Source organism: Populus euphratica, unplaced genomic scaffold (assembly GCF_000495115.2).
Source record: "Populus euphratica unplaced genomic scaffold, PopEup_1.0 scaffold1377.1, whole genome shotgun sequence".
Lineage (NCBI taxonomy): Eukaryota > Viridiplantae > Streptophyta > Magnoliopsida > Malpighiales > Salicaceae > Populus > Populus euphratica.
This window is the reverse complement of record NW_011501224.1, coordinates 24,821-36,430: the sequence shown is the minus strand read 5'-3', so window position 1 is coordinate 36,430 and position 11,610 is coordinate 24,821. Positions and strand designations below refer to the sequence as shown.

General features: G+C 30.4%; 1 protein-coding gene across 1 annotated transcript; it reads left to right on the top strand.

Annotated features, from left to right (window-relative positions):
• Positions 1-2,508: 2,508 nt before the first annotated feature.
• On the top strand, positions 2,509-6,304 carry LOC105117485 (probable serine/threonine-protein kinase Cx32, chloroplastic). Its single transcript, XM_011015146.1, has 6 exons — positions 2,509-2,845; positions 2,974-3,332; positions 4,130-4,265; positions 4,376-4,518; positions 5,336-5,459; positions 5,598-6,304. The coding sequence occupies exons 1-6, from the start codon at positions 2,767-2,769 to the stop codon at positions 6,062-6,064; spliced, it is 1,308 nt and encodes a 435-aa protein (XP_011013448.1). The 5' UTR covers positions 2,509-2,766; the 3' UTR covers positions 6,065-6,304.
• The last annotated feature ends 5,306 nt before the right edge of the window (positions 6,305-11,610 follow it).

Here is an 11,610-nt window from a genome sequence, read left to right as displayed (position 1 = left end):
GTTAAGGAGTTATTGATACTTCAAGTGCAAAATGAAGATATAAAACCATGATAAAAATACACTTTTAAATACTAATCATTATACCATACAGTTAAGCTATCAAAAGTGTCAAGTATTTGTTGTACCAAGTGTTATACAACATAAATCTAGATTACTCATTTAACAAGCAAAGTATTAAAGAGTGAACAAGATATCAAATACAAAACATATTAATGTCAAATATTAAAGTCTATGTTGAGTTTAGATTATACTATTCTTACATCATTAGTATAACCTTTTTACCTTAACATAATAAACTTAGCTGAACATAATGAAAGAAATAAACATAAATACACAAAATAAGAACATAAATAAGATAAAAGTTAACTAAGTAAAGAAAAACAAATGAAAGACATAAACTTGATATTAATGAAAGCAAAACATAAGCAATATAAAGAGAGAAAGTAAGAGCATGATCTTGATCTAGAAACTAAGATACCTAAATACATGGCAAATGCCTCCTTTTATAGGCCAAAATTGGAAACTATTGATTTGATGACTAATTGATAAGTGGGTGACCAACTCTTGATTTGGTGATAATCCTTATCCTTTTTTATCTGAATAAAACATCATTAATAACGTTAGAATTGGAACCACTCATGAATGTTCTAGGAAATTATCTCAAGTTTTCACAAAAAAAAATAAGGTCATTTAGACTTCTAAAACTCAAGATATGAGCTGAAAATTGAATAGTGTCTAGGCTATAGGATATATTCGGACTTCTTTGTTGTTGCTATAATTTGAAATTGAAAATAATCTTTTTAAAACCAGACTTCCACATGAAAGTTGTAGGCGTATATCTTACCTTTCCATCCATATAAAGTATACCTAAATCCAATATCTATAACTCTAGATATGACACAGTTACCAAACAATGTTATAGTTTGGACTATACCAACATCTCTTTTCTAAATTTGGCCATCTCTTTGTCCTTTCAATTTCAGTACTTAAACTCATTAATAAATCCTTTTATTTATGTGATAGGCCTGCATTTAAAATGAACATTTATCACAAATTAAAGGTATATTATATTATTAGATATGTTATTATAAAATATGCTTTAGTTAAGGAGTTCTTGATATTTCAAGTGCAAAAATGATTATATAAAATCTTGATAAAAATACATTTTTAAGTACTAATCATGAGGTAATGTTAATAATTGTGAAAGCCAATATAAGTATATAAGTTGCAAATACCTAAGCTATTATATGTAAGGATTATGAGCATGATATCTTATATTATAAGGTGTGAGTGGCTAAATAAAAAATATTAGAATGATTGTTTGCTTTCAAATATAACCTATGATTCTATTCACTCTTAAAGAATCTAATCCAGGTTTGAATTTTGAATGTGATCATATGGTTTATGAAAATAAAGTAATCTTTAAAAGAATATTTTGGATATTTGATGTGTTATGCTATGGTTAAAAAAAAGATGAATAATAATTAAAGATGATTTTTAGATTTGCTTTATTATTTTTTTTATCATTATCTAACACGTCACTATAGCCGATTTTTAGATTTGCTTTATTATTTTTTTTTATCATTATCTAGCACGTCACTTGAATATATTAGGGGTAATGATATATAGATGTGCAATTAGATGGAGAATAAAAAAGGATCGATGAAGATCCACTCTGAAGATCCACTCCCTGCAAAATAATATAGATGTGAAAGAGAAAAAGCACAATATATATTTTATATATAGTAAAAGGGATTATAATAAAAAAAACATATGAAATTGTACAACATAAGTGAATATGTGCATTTATTTAATTATCAATTGTTTTGTTTTATGTTTTTTTTATGGTAGAAAGTTAAGAGGTTGAAGAAACAACTTATCTCAAATTGTTTCAATTAGAGTCATGCAACTAGTGAGATATAAATGTTGTTTGTACCTTACTCAATGCTATTTTTCTAAATAAGTTTGAAACCATATTATTTCTTTCTTTTACTGTGGACCTTTGGTAAGAAGAAAAAAACACCATAAGTCACCACTAGCTAATTAATTAGACTAGACAGTAGTAGTTAGTTAATAATAACTAATGTAACCCACTATCCTATTTTATGAGAATGAGCAACAACTCACTCACTGCCAATGGTCAGCAGAGCAGTGACACTTTAGATCGATCTAGTATTAACGACTAAGAAATTGGTGATAAACGGAAGGCATTAAATACAGGGTGCGTCGCTTGTTTGTTATTCTGTTGTTTTCATATATGTTTAGATGTCTTTTAATATATATATATTTGAAGTTTTTAATATATTAAAATTTAAAATAACTTTTTTTAAAAAATTATTTTAATATATTTTACAATAAAAATTAACTTATCTTAACATAAAAACATGCACCGGCAACTAGAGTAACAAGGTGGACTTTGCAAGCTTCTACTGACAGAAATTAGTTTTAAAAAAAACTGCTACTAGTTAAAATACAAAATGTTAGGCCTAATAGAACTCAAATAAACAGCGAAGTGAAGACATATAGTAATTGCCTAGAAATGCAAGCACTTCCTCCACCACAAAAAGGAAAAGAAATACACTTCTTCGTTCGTTAACTTTCAAACCCTTAAAAACTTTTCTCTCCCTTTTCTTTCTTGGCTCCTTCTTGGCTGGTTTCTGCCTCAAAATTTCAAATATTTATAACCCGGAAAGCGTTCGGCTGCCACATCCTGTTATAAGTTTTTCTGAAGGTTACGTAGCTTTGAAGAGTTACTGAAAGGTCAACATGGGCAATTGCCTTAGATCTCTCTTTAATGATCCTAGCACTCCTAGCTCCATAGCCAACAACGATCCTGCCACCTCAGGTATCTTTCTTGCTTTTGCTACTTGTTGTGGATGTCTTAAGAGTTTCATATGTTGATTGTTGGTTGTTTTTGCCTATTTAAATGATCTAATGATTTTTCTCCCTTCCATTTTTGGATGTTATATATAGGGACATCTAAAATCAATTACAGCAACACCACCATAGATTTCTCAGCCACAAGTGGCAGTACTGCTTGCAAGAGTCAATTCTCTGAGGCAGTGAGTCATGATGAAGGAAATGAAGCGACAAATAATCAAAATGGACAAATATTGGAATCACCAAACTTGAAGGAGTTCACTTTTTCAGATTTGAAGAGTACAACAAAGAATTTTAAATCAGATACTTTGTTGGGCGAGGGAGGTTTTGGTAAAGTCTATAAAGGTTGGATTGATGAGAGGACTTATGCACCCTCTAAGTCTGGCAGTGGCATGGTGGTTGCTATCAAGAAATTGAACCCAGAAAGTATGCAAGGGTTTCAAGAGTGGCAGGTATTTTCAATTTCAAATTTCGACTGTGTTGATATTCAAGAAAGGTATATTTGAGCATTTAGTAATAATTCTGTTATCAGTTCTCTCTCTCTCTCTCTCGCTGTCTGTTTTTGAGTTTGTAGCCAATCCATTAATGGAGGGGCAAGTATTTTCAATTCCAGATTTCAACTGTGTTGATATTCAAGAAAGGAATAATTGAACATTTAGTAATCTTTCGATTATCAATTTTCTTGTTTTTATTGAGTTTGTGACCAATCCATTAATGGAGGGGCAGCAAAGAATAATAGGAAAGAAACCATGGTTTTTGTTGCTGGCTTTAATTTTTTTCTATAACTGGTCCCACCTAGCATGACTTTGTGCATGCTATTGAATGGAATTTCAATGGTGTGGCTGGTAGAAGTTGCTCTTGTCTTAAGGTAACCATTGCAGTCCAACCTTTACAACTATGAGCAATCTTTTGAAGAAAATACCAGGAAATACACCTCCTTGCCTATCTTGAGGGCGGGTTTAGGGCACAAGCCTTGAGTTAAAGGCTAGTTTCGGATTGTGATAGCAGTAATGTTCAAAGAATTTTTCATTTGAAAATATATTAAAATAAAATTTTTTATTATTAAAAAATAAATATAAGCAAAAAAGAAATCAAAAGTTTTTGGAATGCGGTTAAACACTCTCTTCGCTACGTACCAATGAGTCATTGGCCACATATTGGCTTGGTGTTTAGAGAACTTTAAATTTATGCAATGTAGCCTTTATTATTGATGCTAAATATCTGTTTCATTTTTCATTTGGTAATACAGTCAGAGGTGAACTTTCTAGGAAGGCTATCACACCCCAACTTGGTTAAGTTGTTGGGCTATTGTTGGGAGGATAAAGAGCTACTCCTTGTGTATGAATTTATGCAGAAGGGAAGCTTGGAGAACCATCTTTTTAGAAGTAAGAGTTGCTGGGGAAAAAAAAAAGTAGTATAGAGAAGAAAAAATGGGAAAGAATTAGCTAATTCAAAGATAAATTCTCTTTTGATTGTTGATTGGTTGTTTGTGCAGAGAATCCTAATATTGAACCCCTCTCTTGGGATATACGGCTAAAGATAGCCATTGGAGCAGCTAGAGGTCTAACTTTCCTGCATACTTCGGACAAGAAAGTCATTTATAGAGATTTCAAGGCCTCTAATATCCTGCTGGATGGGGTTAGTTTATTTATTATGATCCATATATTTTCTATTTCAGGCTTAAGTTTCTTATGATACTCTCTTTTTGTTGTTGAAAGAACCAATAAAGTGGAATCCAGTAAGAAATTTGATAGTGCACTTTGTGATTCTAAGTTTATGATTAATTCTGCACTGTCATTGCTAAAATGTGATTGACAATATGGTGGAAAGGAATGTCACTCTGTGAGCTTAAGCTTGTCTTCTTTTCATTTTCTTCCCTACCATTAATAATTTTCTACATCTAGTAAATGGAGCTTTGTGCTAAATTTGATTGACTATAAAACTTTGAAGCAGATACAAAATAGTTCAGAGCGTGTGATAACAAAGTTATATGAAGAACACTTTGTTAAAAATGTGTTATTTACACGAGGGAGAGCTGGAGATCCAAAACTATTCCTCAATTCCGTCGCCTGAATTGTGTTATTTTAATAATAATCATTAGCAAAATTCTGGGTGGTTTCTCTAAGAAAGACAACTAGACTTTCTGAATAAGTCTAGAAGTTGTTAAGGGAACAATCAATTATCAATGAAGAAATGTTAATGTAGCATATATTGCAAGAAGTTATTAACTGTCTTTAGGGGTCATCTCATTGAAAACTTAAAAATAAACATACATGTATACGAGGTATAATAACATCATCGGAGACCTGATGTTTGGGGCCAAGGCCCTGCTCACGTCCATGGTTTCTTGAAACACTAAACAGAAAAACGGTTTGTTCTTTAGGATGTAGGCTTCATGAGCCGTCTTTTATCATCACTAATATTCAATCCTTTTCATCTCAACTGTCTGTTACAGAACTACAATGCCAAAATATCAGATTTTGGCTTGGCGAAATTGGGGCCTTCAGGTGGAGAGTCACATGTGACAACCAGGGTCATGGGAACTTATGGTTATGCTGCTCCTGAGTACATTGCAACAGGTATGTATGCCTTCGAGGACATCTGAAATGCTACTCAAATTGGCTGTTAAAGTTATAGTTTAAATCATAAACATGGGTACAAAACTCTTGACATATAAACAAATCATCTAATGTGATATTTCACCATATGATAAACAGGTCATTTATATGTAAAGAGTGATGTGTATGGTTTTGGCGTTGTGCTACTTGAAATGCTGTCAGGCCAAAGGGCACTTGATACAAAGCGGCCGGCTGGTCAGCAAAATTTGATCGAATGGTTAAAGCCATTGCTCTCACAAAAAAAGAAGCTCAAAAACACCGTCATGGATGCAAGGATCGAGGGCCAATATTCATCCAAGGCAATGTTACAAGCAGCACAGCTTACTTTAAAGTGCCTGGAAGCAGATCCTAAAAATAGGCCCTCCATGAAAGAAGTTGTAGAGGTGTTGGAACAGATAGAGGCAATGAAGGAAAAACCAAAGGCAACCAAAAGCACTTTTGGTCCCTCACTGTCGAAACCCCATCGCAGAGGCGAACAACCAAACCTGCATCGTTTTCCGTTTCATTCCAGGTCGCAGGCGCCTAAAAATGAGCAGGAAACATCGAAAAACAACAAAAATAAGTAAGCAGAATTGGACCCAACAAATTACATGTGCAAACAAAATTATTTACTCCATTATTTTAATTTCTTTGACTTTTGTTTAAAAAGCCATCATTTTTAAGTGCTTCCTTTTAGTGTAGAACAGATTCTGTTGTAGTTGCCATTTGTATTCAATGAGATGATAATTCTGTAACTTGGAAAACAACAAGTATGTGATTCTTTAATATAATTATGAAATAGAGTAGAAAACAATTGTTGTGGTTTTCCAGCTGTAGTCCTTGGGGAAAATATAACAAGTCTCTATTATAATTTCAATTAGAAGAGCTAACTCCACAATTCCAGTTTTGCATTTTTCTACTAACTATAGGTTACCCTAACCACCAACCTCCAACCTACGGAACCTGATTTTTTTTTTAATCTAAATTAAAAAAAAAAAAAGAAAAAAAAGAAATTGTGTTATTTTCGTTGTCATATTTGAGTCTGCCCTGCTGGTTACGACAGTGCTACTGCTTAGCATGATGAAAGAATGTAGTGGTCAATTTTGATTGAAGCATGCTGGGAAAGGGGATTGGCTGAAGTCAAGCAACTTGAATTAATGACCGAACGAAGCACAAGATACATAAAAGCGAATCCTCCAACTTGCATACAGCTAATAGCCTTGCACTTGGTCAAATTTTCTTAAAACTCTTGACACTGCTTTTATTTTTAATTAAAAGAAATAGGAAATGGTTAGTAATGGATAAAAGGACTGCGTAAACTAAAGACAAAAGATTATAAATTTAACAAAAACTAATCGATGTTATCATTATTTCCCTCACAAAGTATTGTAACAATATATATTTTTTAAATTTTTTTATTTTTTTAATCTTATCTTTTAAGATTAAATTTATTAGAAACTGAGCATCATAATTTATTTTGCTTTTCTTTCTTTAAAGTCATTATAGTCTCATAACCTAACCCCAAGTTTTACAAATTAACTTGATTGACTAAGTTTTACAAGTCTTTTTTTTTAATTGAATCTTTTTTAATTTCATCCTTAATATTTGGTTTGATTAGGAGATCAAACTTTATAATTTATTTTGATTTGCTTTTTAAAAGGTTATCTCAATCTCATAAATCAAGTCGCTGGTTTTACAGGTTAACTTGGTTGACTTAGGTTTTTTTGAGGTCATTTTTTGTAATTGAATTTTTTATAATTACATTATTTAACATTTAGGTTAATTGAAAAATAAATTTCATAATTTATTTTTATTTGCTCTTTATGAGGTTATCTTAGTCCCATGACCCAAGTTAAAGATTTAGTGGGTTAACTTGAGTTGACACTGGTCTCTTTTCTTGTCCTTTTTAATTATTATTTTTCCAATCTCATCCTTCAACATTAGATTTATTGAGAATTGAACTTCATGATTTATTTTAATTTTTTTATTGAATCATCTCGGTCTCATGGTCCAGGTTCAACAAGTTAACTAAGTTGACTTGAGTTTTTTTATCCTTTTTTAATTGATTTTTTTTTCAATTTTATTTCTCAACATTAAGTTAATTGAGAATTAAACTTCAATATATTTTTTTGATATGCAAAATATAAGGTTATCACTATCTCATGACTTAGGTCTTGGATCTTACATGTTAACCTAGAATAACTCGAGTTAATCTACTATATTTTCATCTTAATATTAACAAAACATATCACCTTGAGATTTTTTAGTCAAACCATGTTTTCTTCTGATTTACTATGATGTCTTTGAACTTGTAGAGATGACCAAGTTACATTGGGTTAGTCTATGTATATTTATATTATTTCACTTAAAAAAAAATATTAGCAATGCCTTAATATTCTGTTAACATTTCTTTTTAAATTATTTGACCCATAATATAGGTAGATAAATGATCTAATGATTAGCAAAAATAAAATAAACAACTCTCTTAAAAAAAACAAAGAACTACAATACCAAAATGGTTTTAAAAAAAGTACGATATGAGAATTATAAGGAGATTTATTTTCATTTTATAGTTCAAGATTATTCATAACTAAATGTTGCTAAGGCACATGTTGATTAACAAACAATAAATAAGGCTATATCAAATGATAGCATTTGGTGATGAGAAATTGAATTCTTATTTATGAAGTTGTGAAAACTTGGACTAGGCTTTTCATAGTTGCGATATGGAACTAGTGAAATGACTGGGCTTGACTACTAATCTCATGGGTTGATGATTGATTTTTATAATCTCTTTTACAAAACAAGTCTTTATTAGAATAAGAGATTTTTTTTATGCTTAAGCTAGTAAAATATAGAAGAAAAATAATATATAGGAGAGTAAAGAATGTGAGATAGTGTATATATGAATGTTGTGTATTCTGTCTAAGCTTGTTAAATTATTAAATAGTTGTTTGTTGTATGTGATCTTATGTGAAATTGTTGTATTATTGTTGCTCTATTTAATTTATTGAGTTACTTGAGATCTTTATAGAACTCTGTAACATCAAGTTACCTTGTGAACTAATTGATGATGGAGAATGACCTTATGGTGAGTGGAGAAAAATGAGTACTATTATTGGAGATTTGGTGCTTCCCAATGGTTGTGGTGCTTTATTGTATCATTGATGAAGAGTGTTGGTTTTTTTTAAAAAATAAATATGTAGAAAAAATAGTAATTTAATTGTTTTAGGAGTTCTAAAAATCTCGTTAAACAATCTAAGTTCATTTAATGTTTGCATCAAAATCACCTTAAAATCAAATCTTCTTTCTGAGGTTTGATTAAAACTTCAAGGTTAGGTTATTGTAAACCACAAGCTGTCAAATTATTTAATTTCTAAGAGTAATTCACATAAACTATTAGATTTGAAATCTTCTATAACCCTTTTAAGAGAAGGATTGTTATGCCTTATATGCTAGTCTTTATTTTCTTTTTTTCTACTTATTTTAATAGGTGTATCTAATATTCTATACAGAAATATGAGGCATAATATTCTATTTAAAGAAAAACCTAATAACCCTATAATTGGTAAAATATCAATTTATCACTAAATAATATCACTTATATTATTTCAAGATAGTTTCACAAACTTACGTAATTAAATCCCTACTTGAATTTTCTAGGTTTAGAATTGGAATCCCCTAAATAAATTATATTTTAGTCTTTAATTTCTAAAACTTATTTACAATCAAGATATACTTGATTAATCATCCTAGTTTAATTTCTTACTAAGGGTTCCTTATGTGTGTTATTCATAAAGTTCTTAATATGTTGACACAAATATAATTCAAATTCTAAATAAAATAGGATTAAAAAAATTAAAAAATTAAATTTATTATCAATTTAATAATTGATTGATTTATATATTTGAAGATCAAATACATTATCTATTAACATGTCATAACTCTCTAACTATTAGAAAAGTTATACAAAATCTGACTTAACCTTTTCAAACTTTTAGTGATTAATTTCTTTGTGTAATTTGTTGGTTTCCCAAATAACATACACACGACAAAAAAAAATAAAAATTATTCAGGAGTTTCTAAGATCCTATTAAATAGATCTAGAGTTATTTAAGAATTTATTACCTAAAGATTTGATCTCTATTAGTTTTAAATAATTTCTTAAAGGTTGGGATGTCACAAAGCACAAGCTATCTAATTGTCTGACTTTTAATGGTAATCTACATGAATCACCAGTGAAAAATCTTTTAAATTTCTATTTAGAAGAGAGAGATTGATATGCTTAGTGTCACTCCCAAACAGCGCGACAACCAATTCAATATAATCTTGTTTAGTTTTTTAGAAAAGAACAGATATCTGACATCTTATCATTTAGGGAATTATTTTTAGTTCAAGGAGTCGTTACCTAGTATTATGGTCATTAGAAACCCTAATTGTTCAACAAAGATTCTAATGACATGAGACTTGTCCCCTAATATGTTAAGAGTTTGTCCCCTAATATTTAGGGAAAGAGATATTATTACCCCTTAAATGTTTTATTAAGGCAGACTGCATTATTGATTTTTGTTTAAAATTAAAAGCTTGTCTATTTTTTTTGTCCTTCCTAATATGTTCCTGACTCTAGCATCGGTGAACAATATTTATGAATATTTTTAATTTTAACATCGATAAATATTACACAAACAAAAAAAATATGCAATATTTCTAACCTTGGTATTAGTGAATAAATTCACAAAATTTTGGATTTTTTTAATGAAAGAGATAAATTTTCTAAGCTCTTTTTTTTTATCTTTTTTTTATATATTTAATTTTTTAGACAAACCTGTAAAAGTATTACACAAAGATTTGCACTTAACGGTACAATCCACAAAATAAACATACGACAAGGAAAGAAAAAATAAATAAAAAAAAGCACAATCCACAAAATAAACATACGACAAGGAAACAAAAAATAATAAAAAAAAAGCACAAAAAAAAAAAGCACAAGGAGTCCACAAATAATCCCACAAAGGTCCACAAATATTTTGAGAATTCTCTGATATTAAAAAAATTCTTGCTTGATCAAATATCAAAATAAAAAAATATAAAAATTATAATTAAGGTATAAAAATATATTTTGCCAAATATATTCTCAACAAATATAACTTGGGCCGGCTGGGCTGAGGCCTACCAATCTCTTTTCTCTTCTATTTTTTGGTACTTGCAACCGTGGGTGAACCGTCCACGCAGGGAGGGGGAATTTGAAAAACGACTTACCTGTTTGCAGTTCTTGAGCGGTGAAGTGCAGGTGCTGAATGAAGCTCTTCTTCGGTTCTCTTTCTGTTCCTCCTTCTCTCCTTTTTATTGCTTCTGTTTTCTCAAGAACGAGTTCTCTCATCCCTTCTTTTTTCTTTCCTTTCTATTTTTCTCTGGTTTACTCTCTTCTCTGTGTACTCTCTGTCTTCCTCCTTTTTCTTTTTTTGCACTCCCTTTTATAGGCACGAGAGGAGTTGTAGGAAATTGTCTCAGCTTTCTTGTGTAAAAAATATAGGTCATTTGGACTTCTGGAACTCTAGATATGGGCCAAGCACTAAATAGTGCTCAGGCTGGAAAACAGATTCAGATTTCTTTGTTGTTGCTAAGACATATGGTTAAAATTTTCATGGAAAGGCAAGACTCAATTTTGTTGTTTAGAAGTTTAAATCTTAACAACAACATAGAAGTCCAAATCTGTCCTACAACTTAGATACTTTTCAGTGTTCAGCCCATATCTCGAGTTCTAGAAGTCCAAATGACTTCAATTTTTTTTCCTGAAAAGCTAAGACAATTTAATAGAACTTTCATAAGTAAGGTTGGTTTAAATTCTGATGTTATCAATGATGTTGTTATTTTATTGTTATTTATAATTTATTTAATTAACCTCCCTGTGGTTTAACCCGGGTCTTGCTAGGTTATTTATTACTTCGACACTCCTTCAAGCTTTCCATCCATATAAAGTAAACCTAAATCCAAGTTCTATCGCTTCAGTTATGATCCAATTATTGATAAGTGTTCTAGGTTGGACTAAACCAATATCTCTTTTCTAAGCTTCACCCTCTCTTTGTCCTTTCCATTTCAGTACTTCAACTCATTAATCAATCCTTTTATTTAT

Excerpts from the sequence above, each read along its gene's own strand:
- LOC105117485 (XM_011015146.1), top strand. The coding sequence starts at position 2,767 with ATGGGCAATTGCCTTAGATCTCTCTTTAATGATCCTAGCACTCCTAGC. Across the intron at positions 4,519-5,335 it reads CTAATATCCTGCTGGATGGG|AACTACAATGCCAAAATATC; the intron begins GTTAGTTTATTT and ends TGTCTGTTACAG. Across the intron at positions 5,460-5,597 it reads TCCTGAGTACATTGCAACAG|GTCATTTATATGTAAAGAGT; the intron begins GTATGTATGCCT and ends TATGATAAACAG.